Source organism: Morone saxatilis, unplaced genomic scaffold (genome assembly GCF_004916995.1).
Source record: "Morone saxatilis isolate NCDOM2014 unplaced genomic scaffold, NCSU_SB_2.0 Contig16, whole genome shotgun sequence".
NCBI classification, from domain to species: Eukaryota; Metazoa; Chordata; class Actinopteri; family Moronidae; genus Morone; species Morone saxatilis.
In genome coordinates, this window is record NW_023339718.1 from 12,591,616 (window position 1) to 12,607,739 (window position 16,124).

General features: G+C 40.4%; 1 protein-coding gene across 1 annotated transcript in view; it reads left to right on the plus strand.

Annotated features, from left to right (window-relative positions):
* The first annotated feature begins 1,599 nt into the window (after positions 1-1,599).
* The window catches only part of ghra (growth hormone receptor a), a 30,718-nt gene continuing 16,193 nt past the window's right edge, over positions 1,600-16,124 (plus strand). The window contains exons 1-2 of the mRNA XM_035659008.1: positions 1,600-1,884; positions 11,004-11,125. Of these exons, the coding sequence (XP_035514901.1) occupies positions 1,880-1,884; positions 11,004-11,125 (127 nt within the window). The 5' untranslated portion in view covers positions 1,600-1,879. The remainder of the gene's footprint in view (positions 1,885-11,003; positions 11,126-16,124) is intronic.

The window sequence follows — 16,124 nt, forward strand, 5'->3', positions numbered from 1 at the left end:
TCTCCACCCAAAACACCGGGTAACGAGGGCAGAGGCTGCTTCCCTTTAACGTCCAACCAAAGTACCTGCTGGAGCCCCGTATTTATGGATACATAGAGGTGGTCGTGTGGCTGTGATGAGCCCTGTGTTTAAACGGGATGAAAGTATAGTGAATGCCATTGGCTCTGATTATCACAGGCTCTAACACACACCGCTATAACATACATGCATATATGACATGGTATTCTTTCGGGTCCACAGGTGCGCCAGGTGAGCCTGGCCATAAATTACCAAAAGTGCGTTTGGCACGCTCCGGACGCACTGGGCAGGGCTCAGCTGACTGTGATCTGAGCCGCGTCACTATCAACCTGTCAAGGTAAGGAGATAAAGTAGACAGACGATGATTGAGGACAGACAGATAAGACAAACAGGACTGACATCTACAGTATCTGAAACACGACACATAAGTAATATATTGAATAAAACACAAGAAAACTGCATGATTGAGATTTTTCTTTCCAGTTTTGAGTCAGCAGCAGCTGAGCTGTTCGTTTAATTCCCCTCCACCTCGACCATATGGACCCCACTGTTTATCCCGATGTTATATTATTTCCAAGCAAACTTGTTCATAGTCATACATTATTACTCACGTGCACGTAAGCTGTCGCGCGCGCATTCAGGGCTTCCCCTTCCTACTGAAAACACGGTCCCGCGCACATGGTTCTCAATGAATGGTATTTGCATATGGAAAGAGACGAGCAAACAAGCGTGGTGTACTGTGAAACATACTTGTCGTATACATCTTGTAGGAAAACAGTCTCCTCCAGCCTTTAATGTGAGCAAAGCTGCCCCTTATACTGAAGAAAATAACGATAATGGAAAATGTATTTGGTCCAAAATGTTATTCAAGTCTGCAAGAACGTATAACCTTAATTAAAAATAAAATATGTGTGACTTTGCTTAACAAAAATCTAATATCAGGGTCATTTGTTTAAAATTCAAATATGTTCCAACGAGATTGTTCTATGTTTTAGGGCTATTTCTCTTTTAATAAATAACCTCATACAATTATTTTTGCTACTTCATTAACTCTGACTCCAACCAGAGAGCGTGGCAGCTCCTATGGGGGTTTTATTTTGGAAGTTTGGCCCGGCAGTCTTTCTCTCTGGCTGTCCTCTCTGTGGCCATAATGGAGTAGATTGGATTGTTGGCGAATGAGGGCGCCTCACCGCCATTTGAAACACTCACACACACAGACACACACACACACACACACACACACACACTGGCTCTGTCTCAGCTACGTAGTGTGTGTAGCTCTGAAAGTGAGCTGGATGATGAACTGAGCAGCAGATAAGACAAACATCTTTAACAGGAAAGCGTCACGGACCCGATTTCAATGATTGGGTGATGTGAAAAAATCCCGATCGGAGGGATCTTCCTGGGCGAGTAGGCTTGAAGTGGAGGAGCAGGACTTTTTCGTGCCTGTCGGTGCTCACGCTGGCCATCAGATGACCAAGTTGTGAAAAGTCGATCTGCGCTGTCCTTGCAGTTTTTTCGCCTCGGGACTTCGTGTTTAAGTAAGTGCGTTTACGTTTTCTAATGCGTACAGTGCGTCTTTTTTCATGTGTGTTCATCCATGTCTCCAAAAAGTCCACGTTTTAGGCAGCGAACGCGCCACTCGGGAAAACTTTGCTGAAAATGCATCACATTTTTTTCTTTCTTTTTTTTTTACATTGCTGGCTGTTCGTAGCAAAATAATTTTTATCCGGTCGAACATGGAGTATGCTTAACCTGCTGTCTGACATAATGCGCACTGCGTGAAATCACAGAAACTTGAGGTTGTCTGAAATTCCGCTGGAACTTGGTGTTGCAAACGCAGTTGGACACCCAGGATGGGATGAAGTGAGTGCCATGGTTGCTCTTGACGGATGTAGCCTCGGTACCTGGACTGTTATCTCTTAGGGAGTTTTATCTGGTGCTGTGTCAGACATCATGCTGATACATATCAAACCCTGGGGGAGAAATAGATTACATCTGATTCAAATGTGATAGAAATGCAGGATCAAGCCTTTAAATTCTATAACTTTACAGCTAAAGCCAGAACACTCTGAACATCCTGTGTTGCTTCATTGTTGACACAGACGTGTGTATTGATCTGCATCAATGGAGATCAGTTAGTTTGCTTCAGTGACCATAATATACCTGCTTATGTTACTGTAGATGACAGGAGGAGTGCAATTGTGATGGTATTGTCTGTAACTATTTTGCTTAATCCACAAATAATGACAAGTATCAATGAAAGAAGTTCCAGATGATCCTTTAAACTGCTTGGTGGGTTTCATCAACCATGCACAACTCAAAATAATTCAATTTACATTAATAGGAATCTGAGAAAAGCTTATTTTTCTCCAATTTCTTTAACTGAAACCAGCAAATATTTAGGATTCTTACTGGATAAATTACTTTAACGCTTCAAAAATGCATGACAAGAAATGTCAGCTTCCCATGTCAGCTTCTCCTCTCAGTTTGCGTGCTCTTCATCAGTGAGCGTCTGACTGTTACTGACTACAGGAGAGCAACTTTGCTCCTCCGCTGTTTTAAATAGAAAGCACACCACACTGTGATAAGATGCAGTGTGCCTACTTGGCCACTATAGAAGGCACACACTACAATAAGGTAATAAATCAAAAAAGGTTTTATTGTACGGTTGAATCACATATATTGAGTACTGCATGTTTATTACATCCACTGGAAGGTGATAATTTAGAAAAGCCAAATTAGGAATAATCAACAATCCCTGACACTGATATGTGAAATGCATTGATGCATTTCACAAATATAAAATAATATTTATCTGAATATAGCTGAATCATATGAAATACAATTTATTATTATAACAGTTGCTCAGTAAGTACTAATGTAGAGAAAAAGCATGATAAGAAACATGCATAATGGAAGCTATTAGGGTATCCACCAGGTAGCTGAATCAAGAGATGTTTTAATAGATGAGGAGGAGTTTTTAAGACTTGCTAGTTCCATCTGTTTCCGTCTCAGTGTTCGCCCCACTCCCACATACAATATTACATACTGTGTAATGTTCTATACCCTTTGACAGCTCAGGAGCACTCTGGGAACCATTAGATTCCGTCCGTGTGCACTCGGCCTTTAGTGTTGTGCATGGTTGTCAGGATGTGTGTGTGTGTCTGACATAGATGGAGAAACAACCGGATTTAGAGCAAATTAGAGAGGTACATGCTGCATCTGTACTTAGTCCTCCAAAACAACAAATGTGTTTATTTTTTCTTTTAAATGGGATTGAACTCTATAACCTCAAGCACTAAATGTGTTCCATTCAAAATAATTGTAAAAAGTTCAAACCAAAATCCTGATTAGTTCACATGTGGCTGTCAAGTCTGATTAGTTTGAATGAATTGTCTCTGAAATGACCAACCAGTTATTTTACCGATGACAAGCAGCTGTAATAGATGAAAAGGTTAGATGTTGGGGAGCAATTTAAAAAATATATATTTTACTTGACAGCTTTTGTTTTAATTTCTTTAAAAAAACACTGCATGCCTGTGCATGCACACACACAGTGGAATGCTGCAAAGCAGAGCCTTTCCACATAGATCAATTTTCAGATCTGCACAGCAAACACTTTCTCTGTTCCTGCTTGACTCCGTCTCTTGCTCGCACCTTTCTTGCTCCTGCTCTGATACGCACACTTGATATTATACATACACACATGCACGTGCATACACACTACCCACTCTTTCTTACTCTCACCTCCACACACACAGACCGTAGCGGGGTTTGCAGATGTGTGTCCTGATCTGCTTCCAGCACAGGCTCTCCTCATGCCAGCTTGCTGACTCCGAGTTTTCCACTCTCTCTTATGAAATAAGAGTAGGAGAGACATTAGAGCCATCCTGAAGCCAGATCTGAATGCCTGAGAGCTCCAACAGACACACATACACGCAGGTTAAAAATGCATCCCGTGTCTGTATTTATACCTTCTCCACAAACGCACTCTGCTGTGCACATACACACATACACACACCCTCTCGCCACAGGTTAATGAATTCATGTAAATACATCCAACAGTTGAAGGCTTATTACTGCAGGAGTAGCTGGTTGAGTTGCAGTATTTGGGCCCTGCCTTTTGTCTGAGGGGCTTTTCTAATGTGAACTCTTCCTCACCAGTGTCTGGTGTAACATGCATGCTCATGTTGAAGTCTGTGGTATGTTCACATAGATTTTGTTTATTTTAAAGAAAGAGGTTAGTGCTGAAAGGGAGGGTCCAGGGCTGAAAATCTATTTGCATGATTCTTGTGTAATTATTAGAGACCCAACAGTGGACATAAACCTCACATTGAAATGATCATGTTACAGTATAATTATTTCCCACAATATTTGTATAATTATGTATGGTGGTTGTCGTACAGTCATGAAGTCTAAATTTCTTAGTCTAAGTCTTAATCTTCATACCGTTAAAGGACACATACAATGAAGTTTTTGTTTTGCGTTTGTCTCATTTTGTAGCACCTATAGTTGTCATTTTATTATGTGAAGTTGCTCTAGAGTTGTTTAAACTGTTTCAGTGATAATAAGTTCTTTTTAAAACAAAATGATCAGAGTGACTAGATGAGACCACCAACATCTTTTCTAAATTATTACCAAATGTTTTAAAGCTCTCCAGGCTGCCTCCAGGCATCTGACGTTTTAAGGGCTCTCAGCCTTTGGCCAACCTAACAAAGTTATTATTCACAAACTGAGAAGTCACATCAGAGGAGGCAGCAGTTTAAAGTAAGACGTAAGAAAGCACAATGGCTGGATATCAAGTCTTGGTCTTTTTTTTGTGTATATCTTTTATGTTCACGTATTTGCGGTGGAAGCATAATTCTGGATACACCACTGGCTAGCTAACGTTTGCACATTTTTACCCAAACCGCTTGTTCCTCACTGCGGTTTTATAGCCATTAAATATTCCTTGTGGCATCGCACTCATGCTTTATTCATATGGGCTTTATTCCATGATTATAGTTGCTCGCCTTTGGTTGAATTTTTGTCTGGCTTTACTTGAGAAATAATTTTGTTATGTAGGCCTGGCTGGTAATTCAGTGACTGTAATTACCAAGGTCATACTAAATTGATTTACATCTTCCTTTAGTTCTCGTTTATCCCTCAATTAGTCCAGTGAGATAGGCACTTGGAGCTGTACTGATAGATAGACTGCAGTGAATTAGAGATGTTCCGATACCATCATTCTTCCCTCCCGATACCGATTCCGATACTTGTGCTGTGGGTATCGGGCTGATACCGAGTACCGATCTGATACCAGTATGTATAAAAAAAAATATCATACCTACGCCTGCATGACTGTGATATGATTGATCATTGTGGTAAGCCTGGCTCAGGTTAAACCCTTTGTAAACATGAATAAATTACAGCAAATTCAACCATTCTATTTTTAAATTATTTTAAATATAACAGTATAAAAAACAGTAGGTGCAACAGCAACTTAAATAAATAAATAAACATTTGTCCGTGCTCTTTAGGGTGATGCATCTTTCAGGTATTTCATTAAATTGCTTTTGTGTTAAAATTAGGCAAGACTCCCTGAGATTTTATCTTTGCACAATGTTACATGTCCGCAGTCTTACTGGTGGGAGATTCCTGTGTGCATATTGCACACCGCCGACATGAAAAGTGCTACTTAGCTTAGCTCCAAGCCTCGCTTCAACCGCTCTGACACACGTGTGTGTCTGTGTCACGTGATCAATTTCTCCCTCGTCCCTCTTTAAAACAGCAGGCTGCCAGGTTGCAGCACAGGAGCCACTGTTTTAAGGAGCAGCGAAGAAGAAACTGTACCAGGCTTAATGGGAGCTAACCAGTAAATAGATTACTAATTTAATAAATTACGTGGCATCGGATCGGTGCCTGGACTCCCAGTACTCGCCCGATACCGATGCCAGCATTTCGGCAGTATCGGAGCAATTTCGATACTGGTATCAGAATCGGAACAACTCTACAATGAATGAGAGAGAGTGTCTGAAGAAAGTAATAAAATACATAATGATGAGTGCATAGTGAGTGCGTGAGAGATCAGGAATGCACTAATGGGAGGCATTACATTCACCATAATGCATTCCAATACTCAAGGAGTCCCATCCATTCATAAATTTCTTTCCGCTTATCTGGGGCCGGTTCACGGTGGCAGCAGGCTAAGCACAGAAGTCCCTCTCTGTAGCAGTATTTCCAACTTCTCCTTGAGGATCCCGAGGTTTTCCCAGGCCAGGTAAGGGATCCAATGTGTTTTGGGTCTATACCAGGGTCTCTTCCCAGTTGGATGTGCAGAAAAACCACCTCAACTGGTTGTCACCCACCTCAACTGGCTGTCGCCCTGTCTCCAAGGAAGGAACCCTGCGAAGGAAACAAGAGATTGGATCAATACAGCTCAATTTAGCGGATAACGGTCAGTTAAAAAATGCCTTATCAGCGCCAATCATTGATCAGATCGGGACATCCCTAAAAATAATATCTCATGCCCATGCAAAAACACATTGAAAAACAGTGCTTGGTCACTTTCTTATAGACATGGGTTGTAGCAGCAGCAAGTTTGAATCCTAAATCTCTGGTTTCAACATAGGACTATTGTTTTGAATGGATTACCATATATTTCACCACATTTCTCTCGTAGATGTGTACTTGCATCTTGGATAGCCCAAAACTGCAATGTTTGACTCGCTCTGAGGAGCTTTGTCCATGTTGATTTTACCTCCAATGACATGTTACTACTCACCTCTGCCAGCACCTCTCTCACACTGTTTGCGTTTTTACTTCATATCCTCTGGAACAAGCACTTGACTCCACTCAGAAATCACAGGAATGAATCACAAAGGCTGATGTTAATTAATCAACGCCCCTGTCTTATATCTTAATTAGAGCACGTGTCTGTTTACCTATTTAACATCACACAGATTGAGGTTGAAAAACGCATTGACGGTTGTGAATGCAGAGAAAGTCCATCACAACATGGGGTCATAATCCCATTTAAGGGCGACCTCATTTTTCTGTGTGCATTCATGTTTGTGCATGCATGTAATTGGATAATTATGTTAATAAATCAGTGTTTACATGCGTACTCTCCACCTAAAAGTAAACATCTGCGCACTCCAGACGATAATTTCTAGTTTGCTTCTTAGGTTTTTCAGGATGTCGGTATATTTGTAAATGACTATTTATGTTAATCAAATGGGTTAGGGTTAGTTAGCATGTCGTGTGTATAGCAATGCAGCTCGTGTTGACTGCCTGAACTAGCTCGCAGGATCCATTATAAAAAAAATTCTCCCAACTTGGTGACAAAAGCAGTGATATACGCGTCTATATTGCTAATGCTTCTATTATGTATTTAAGTTACAGTACTACAAAACAAGAGTGAGCCAAATCTCACCACTATATTTATAGCGAATTCAGGAGCAAGATAAGCTTAGTCATATTTCAGGTATGACTGATGTGTTTGCTCGATGAGTATCACCTGTTTCTTTTCTTCCCTATCAAAAACCCATCCATTAAGTAGATATCATTGTGTGTGAATAAATCTCACAAACCTGAATCTTTATTGCCTTATCAGAGCCTTTGTCTCTTCATAAATCAGATTACTGACTTATTTATTACTTTATAAGGTCTTGATATTTTGACCCAGGGTCCTGTGTGCACTCCACAATCCAGATTGAGACCACTGCCCTAGCAGATAAAATAAAGTTTGTGTTTCTGAGTGACCACACCTCACAAAATGGAACATTTACCTCCCTGGTCGCAAACCTTCTGCTTTCTCTTTGGAGAAATCTCCAACTAAACTTGGGCTTGCAACATCACTCTGTGTGTGTGTCTGTGTGTGCACGCATGCTTTTCTTCTACAGCTATAGAAGAGACTAACAGAGAGATTATGTGACCCCTCACCCCCTAACCTTTCTTTTTCTTTGGCTTCACCTCTTACACCATCACCCCATCTACTCCTAACCTCCTCCCCCTCTCTTGTCAGCTCCTTTTCAACAAACACAGATGATTAATAGAGATTTGTGGAAACATGGGAGAGGCATGGTGCTGGCAGTGGGGTGCCAAGTCAAGATGTTGCATGCATGTGTGTGTGCGTTTTAGGGCAGAGGTAGTGGGAGGAAGGTTGACCACAGAGGCCTTAAATGTTTACCAAGGGACCCCAGGAGGCCTGGGCTGAGCCTCCCTCTTTTCTGATTGGCTCAGGCAGCCTTCCTGCCAGTCTTAGAGTCTGTAATTGGCCGAGAGCAGGACAGGAATGGGGGAGAATTGTGCACGAGATGGAGATGAAGCAGTAATCTTGCCAGGGCTTTCACAGACGCTTTCACATAAGAGAGAGGGGGAGACCAATGTTAGGCTTAACATGAGGCCACATGTTGGAGTGGAGGGAGTGTTTGGCCCTCTTCTATAGTACTTTGATTTCTCTGCTGATTAAAGAATGTTAAACTTTGAAAGAAAAGACAATATGGAAAACCTCCCGTAGTCAGAAAGAAAACGGATTTTAAAGTGCTCATCAGTGGGATTGTTAAGTTTAGCTTTTGATGAGGGAAAATTAGACGTTTTTTAATGATTTTAGAATGACAGATTGTCAAACCTGAAGGGAGAGGGAGACAGAGAGGGTGTGAGGACGAACTTGGGCAAGATGTCAAATGCAGAAAATAAGCAGTAATTGATTGTAAATGGAGCATTTTAGTCAGGCCAGATGAGCCTGCTGCTTGACAGCTCTCTGCCATAAATTCTTGCATTGTATAACTTGGCCTTGTATGGCCTCTTGGCCATACACACAGACACTTGGAATTCATCTACACACACACTTATGATTTAACGTTTGCATTGACTCAATATTTTTTCAGTGACTAGTCCATTTTACAAACTTAAAATTCACAAAGAAGATGGTTCTTCTTTTTGTGTCCTTGGTGCATTGTTTTTGTTGTGTGTTTGTCTGTTTCTGCTTCATTCACAAGCTTGTCAGTCTTGGAAATGTGCCTGAGGCGACCTTACTATACCTGCTCAGTAGTAGTCACTATATATGAAAGTAGAAAATGCTGGGAAACAATGTTTTGACTTACTATTTCTAGGCATGGCGTCTGTAAAAACATACAGGAAATTTTGATACGCTTTATATCTCACTGTAGTTATATGTGGCTCAAAGGGTTCTACACCAGAACTGGGTGAAATACTGGCAGTGTAGCCCTCAGAAACATAGCCTCCACATTTGGGGTTGTTGGAAACTCAGTGAAGTTGTGGAGACACAGCTGTAAATAGCCAAGGGTGCGGACAGAAAGTTTGGCCTATATTTAGAGGTTGGACTTGACTGGTAGAACTTGCCAGCCAACACTAGCTTATAGACCAGGAAGTTGTTTTCTCTATATCACTGGCCATATGCTGTTATAAAAAAAAAATCTAATCCAATTTTAGTTGTAGCTACAGTAGATGACCTGGATGACACATTTCTGTGTGAAAGGTTTTGTTGGGAAATTTAAGTCTAGTTTTGAGAAGGGGAGTCAAGCTCATGGGACATGTTGCTATGTTGGTGTGGTACAAATTTTGCAAAGAAGTCTTTCTAGATTCTCTTGTATTTTGCTACAGCATGTGATAATTGGAACCCAAAAATCATACTCACTGCGGCTTGTTGATGTGGAATTGATTTGGTTTGGAATTTGAGAAGGTTAAATCTGCTATGATCAATATTTGTGTATCAACAATGTATCAAAGGCTATGTGTAATGTGAATGTTGTGAACACGCCGATGGTTTTACCTGACTGTGCAGTTCTCCTTAGCTCTATGGAGCATTTTAGTGTCTTTCTTCTTTTCTTTTCTTATTTTTTTTACTGCCCACAGCTTTATTGGTTCACTACTGTCATCCACAGCAGGCAGTTGTTGCTTTTATGGCAGCTTTTCCCCCCACTGTGTACACCACCTGCTCAGCACCAATCGGCAGACAAGGGTAGCGACTAGCTGGTGAACGTAATGGAGCATTTAGCAGCTAAACGGCCACATATGTCTCTCAGGAGTTGATGAGGACCAAAACAGAGCTAAAAGGAGAATGAATATTGGACTTGGATTCATTAGGTGTTGAGAGACCTGACTCTAAATGAGTTCTAGTGTTGCCCCCTATCTACTGGAATTGTAAATAAGCAAGTATTTTGCCATATCAACTTAAAAGATGATAATGTGTCAGTATTGTGTTTACAGCTTGTTTCTGTTGTCCCCAAATGGCCCAATAATGTTCATGCAGGTTTAATATTACCACGTGTGGTTATCGTTATAAAAGAGTCATGTAACATGGCCTAAAATAACGTTTCAAAAAAATAGACCTGGCATCAGTGACTGGTTTCCGGGATTAACGGGCACAATGATAAAGGGTTCAGTTACCCTGATATTTCATTCAGTATTAGTTTGTCCAATGAGAGTTTACATAAGAGTGACTTTCTGCTTACGTTTCAAATTACTCTACCTGTTGGCATTTCTAAATATACAGTAGATATATGTCTATATAAAATAATATAATAATAATAATTATTATTATTATTATAATTATAATAATAAAAACATGGCCAATAACAAACTAATTTTGAATGGGTATAACTTAAAAGAAATATTATGATAAGGAATGTCTGATTAGAATTTTCATTTGTCACATAAAGAAATTGTTTTAAGGAGAGTACTCAAAAAGACAAACAGAAAAACATGTTTCGAGCATTCAACTTACAAATGCTACTGGAGTAACCAGGCATGATAATGAATTATGCCCTGTTCCGTGTTAGGTGTCACATACACCAGCTGAAAATAAATGGCACCCACAATTTGAGCTCATGGGGCAGAGAGAAATAAAGAGAGAGAACGAATGAGGGAGGTAGAGAGTAGTGAGGGAAGGGTGGGCATGTCATCATGGAGTCCAACTGATAACTATAATCACTGTATGTCTGTCCCCCTGTCATTCTTCCCTCCGTCTCTTTTCCCAGCATCATGGCTGTCTCGTCCTCCTGCTCCAATCTCCTGCTCTTTCTCCTAATTTCCTCCCTGGATTGGCTGTCCACTCCAGGATCAGCATTTATGATGGGCCGGGACCACATGACATCATCAGGTAGGTTACCCGTGTTTTTGTACTGCTTTGTGTCAGGACAAATAAGCAGAGGAAATAGATTAATGTGAGACAAATCATTCTTCAGACAGTTTATTAATCTCTCTACATGGAGCTCATCAAACATTAACAAATGTGATTGAGGTTCTGTGTACAGCATGCTGTTGACACTTGTTATCACGTCTTATGTCAGACATCAGTTGCAGAATACTGTGTTTGCTCAAATACATGTGGAAATGTTCACTGTTGAGCAAACGCCACACTTTCCTGGTCTGGCTTGTCAAACAGGCTCGTGATCAATAGAACTAGGGTAAATATATGGCTGGGGCTTCTCTGTCAAAGTCCAGGGACAGGACGATGCAGGATGTTCAGCCAGCTAATCCAGCTGTCACTGAACTATTTGAAATAATTAGGTGAAAGAATGCTGCGGCTGAGAAAACAGGCCATTTTTTGATTTACCACTTCCTAATCCCTAAAGCAATAGGTGGCCAAGATAGGAGCTTTAAAATCAACTATGCTGTCTTATACTGGTCAGAGTTAGAATAGATTAGAAAATTTACTGAGAAAGACAATTTGGCATCTTCCGCTAATGGTTGAAGCCACTACAGCTGGAATTAGGTGAAAGGCCCTGCAACCTTAGCCAAAACATTCTTGTTTATTTAAAGTCTACCTACTTGCACATGATTTAGAAAAAATATGTGCAGATACAGCAACTCCCAAGAAATGGATCAATTCGGATGTTGACTTTTTCAAAACATTATTTATTTTATCTTTTTTAAAAAAAGGAAATGTTGCCGTTTTTGGTTTTGCTTTATCTGCATGCCTGGGTTTTATGTATATTATGAGGGAAGTTTCTGGAAGCTGCATAAGCAGGCATTTTCTAAAACAACCCTTTATTAATATTGGGCCTGGTTATAAGGGAATTAAGTCGACTGAATGCTTACACTGTGGATTTTATAATAAAAAAGTAATTAATGGCACTAAAAAACAATTTGCAAAACAATAAAAAGCCATCCTTAAATGTACATTTTGGCAAGCCACTGTCTTCCCAGTATATTCTTAGGTGCATCTGTTTATTGCCATCAAGAAGTGAGTCAGAGAGCATGAGACCTGAGAAATCTCCAAACCATCTCTGCCTGTCTGGCTGCTGACACACCTGTTGCCAGAACTGAAAACACACACGTTACCTGGGTAAACACTGGGGGGTGGGTTGGCTGTGTGATATGCGCTTTGATTGAAGCCCTATCCATGTAGATATAGTGGTACCTGCTCATGTACTCATAATATTTAAATTTGGTACCCCCCATTTGCATTTGGTACTGGCTTTCTACTGATCCCTTTAAACAATGTTGTTTGTGCAGTTATGGAAAGCTTTTATATGACTTAAATGTCATTTCAGTCATTAATAGTCTAGCTAACAGCATTGGAAATTTTATTTCTATTATTTTTGCAACTTGATTTAGCTGGTATTTAATGTATGAACCACTTTATGTCAAACAAATAGTTTGGCACTCACTTGGGCACTTCTTTCTTATGCCTCTGCGCTGACGACAGCATTGTCTCCAGGCTGGAGGCATTCTGTTTTCAGATTGTCCATCCTTCTGTACATATATCCAATTCTTATGAACGCTGGAATTTATTCAAATTTGGCACAATTCTCCACTTGGACTCAAGTTTCCGAAAGGTCAAAGGTCAACTTCACTGTGACATCATAATGTTCTATACACTTTTCTTGCGATTTTTCAGAGCCTTAACTCAGGAGCAGAAGGGGACATTGTAACCATTTTTCACATTTTGTTGGATACTGAATTGGCGACACTAATCTTGGGTGCTCACAACTGTGGTGATTGTATACATCCTCTGTGCTGACGGGTTAAAGTGTGTGTACATATATCTACGTTGTAGAATTTATAGCTTCTTTGCAGCAACATCCATATTATATGCATTGTCTACTGTCATAGCTACAACTTGGCCAAACGTGAACACAAGGAAATGGAATTGGACTTGCAAACTAAGAGATATGCAGCAGAACAAGAACAACAACGATTAACAAAGTCAACTAAAACTCAATTATATTTAGAGATCCTTTTATCACAAATCAAAAATTTGTCTAAAGGGACGTCACCATCTGTACAGCAAATGGCATCCTCTATCATAGATATAGATAAGAGCCTCGACTCAGATGAGGAACAACAATGGGAGAAATCTCAGGAAGAGCAACTGAGGGCAGATGTGCAAAAGATGTTGCATTTACAGAGTAAACCAACAGTACGTTACAATCGTGATGGATCCGGGAAGTCGATGAGCCACCCCAAGTATTGCCAAACAGACCTGAGCCAGACTTCTCCGTTAATACATGGAGGACGGCAGATTACAAAGACTCAAAAGAGCAATGCTCAAGCGTATTGTTCACACAGGTAGATAAAAGAACAAACCCAGAGGAGGAGAGAGACAAAGACAACATGCATGAAAGGAGAGAGACACACTAGAGGAGAGCCTGAGTCTCCTGGAGAACAAAGATCCAAACATATGGAATGAACATGGATGTTATCTGCAGCTTGATGGGTTGGCAGAAGAAGACAACCATGAGGCGGTAATTCAAGTTATTTGTGCGGGTTTAGTGAAAAACAGCTGGAAATATTACCACTGGCATGCACTGGAGAATGCCGACTCATATTGTGTTTTTATCGCAAGTTAAATCCACACCCTTCTTCTTTTCTGTTTTTTTGGAGGGCTTTCCCTGGGTTTTGGTCAGCGTGTACCATTGTGCAGTCTGCTGCTTTCTAAAGTGCACAGATCAGGGCAAAATTAAGTAAAATCTTCCTCAGCAACATATTAGTTAGTTAAGTTCAATTTGGGGAAAAATAAACCACTCAGTGGACCGATGTAGCACAAATGTTTGAGAACATTGGTTCAATTATTATGTGCTGTAACATATTGTTCTACTCTGCTATTTCTTTGTGTTGAAATCCAGTTTGGCTTTTCCAAGTGAAAATAATTCTAGTGCCAGTTCTTGTTCCAAAGCAGCCAACATGTTTTGTTTCATAGATTTTGGTTGTGAATCAACGCCTTGTGTTTTCTCTAAGAGCGCTTGTCATACCATGGCCTTAAGTATATCTGTATGAACATACTCTAAGCATTCCCATTTAGATTAAGTAATTGTGGTTAATAGCCATATTGGCATTCTGATTAGAAATGAATGATTCTAATTGTGTTTTGGCTGTGTGTCATAAATTCTTGGTTATTGCTATGGCTTTTGGTCATGGTTTTGTGTTGGGGAAAAGTGGGGACACAGACAGGGTAAGGTAAGTGTTTTTATTGTTTATTTTGGTGTAGTGGAGTGAAAATCACAGCATAGAATCAGAGTATCCTGATAAGATACTGCCACAAACACGTGATAACATGTGAAAACGAGAGCAGCTCCATCAGTTACATGATGTGTACAAAATGGCCAGTTATATCATAGTTATATTATAGAAATATTTATATAATATTAACTTAGAAAGGGTCAACACAGCTAATCTTAATTTTGATAACGCCATGTTACATTTAAAGCACCAGTGTAAAACAGATGTACACAAACATACAGGTGTCTGCACAGTACTGTAAATGAATTAGTAAACCACACAGAGTTTCAAGCTTTATGTCTTTGCCCTCAGGCTTTTTGACTTTATATTTTTTAACAAACTGTAGCAAATGTTTTTGGGTTTGCACTACTTTTCTGATAAGCTCCCAGACAAATCGCTGATAGCCAGGTAAGGTCAAACCATCAAACATTCTGTCTGGCCAACCTTCTTCAATGGTTGAAATGGTCTCTGGCAAGCTCTGTGGTAGTCTAGCCCTGGTCTTCCTCAACAACCGCTAAAACATCTGTAAACACAAAGCCGCCACTGATAGCATGAGCAAATACACACAGTCTGTGCCTTTCTCAAGCCTACCACCGTATAAACTCCAATCCTGACACCTGCTTTCTGCCCTTGGCTTTTCACCTAAAACTGTCTATATTTGACCTTTTACCCAATGCTCTTTCTCTCAGACACATCTAGTAGGTTGCAGAAATTGTTGAGCTGAGTATCGGTAAACATTGTGCTTTTGGGGTTCTTTTAAAACCATTTTGTTGTTCCACTTGGGGACCTAATAGAGCCTTCCTGAAATTCTGTGGGTTATGCTGTTTCTGCAGCATTTTTATGTCTGTTGTAGAGACAGCCACATAACAAGCCGAGAGTAGACGTTTGGAGATGCTCCTATATATTTAAAGGCTTACCAGAGTGATTATAGCCAGTGGTAGTCGTTTGTCTCGATCTGTCTTAAGAGACACACAAACACACACACACGACACACACTACCAACACACACACACATTCTTTGTTTTTCTCCCCAACCTTTCCTGAGCGTCTGTTTATGTGTCTCAGGAGGACTGGCTCCTCAGACCCTGATAGATTGATCCTGTTGAGTGAGGCTTTGTTCATGGCCACAGAGGTGGTAACCAGTGGTAAAGAGGCAGAGGTTTGGTCCATCTGGCAGTCACATCTGCTTCAAAGACAAGCAGTGGGTGTGTTTGCTCTCAGCAGCGAAGTCGGGGCCTTATGTGGGATATGGTGTCTTAAGTTAAATACAAAGTTGGAAACTAAAAAAGCAGCAGGTAAAAATATGGGAGTAGATAATGGGATGGAGAGCACATGGTTGGGGAAATTCTCTGTAATAGAAGGATAGCTGCTAAGAAGAAGATCCAACAGCAGCGTTCTGCATGTATAAAATATATCCTTAGAACTAAATCAAGTTTATAGGCTTAAAGGGTTTTAAGCAGTTTGGCAGACTGAGGAGTAGCATAGAAAAAAAGAACCAAAGTGAAACTAGAACTCTCTTAAATCAGCAACATATTTATTTTTTTGCTGATTCTGGCAGCCTTGTGGACAAAAGCGGTAGCGGTAGCATGCATTACGGATAACTATAATAGCCAATCTGCTCTCTGATGGTCATGTGTGCTTATGTAGGTCATATA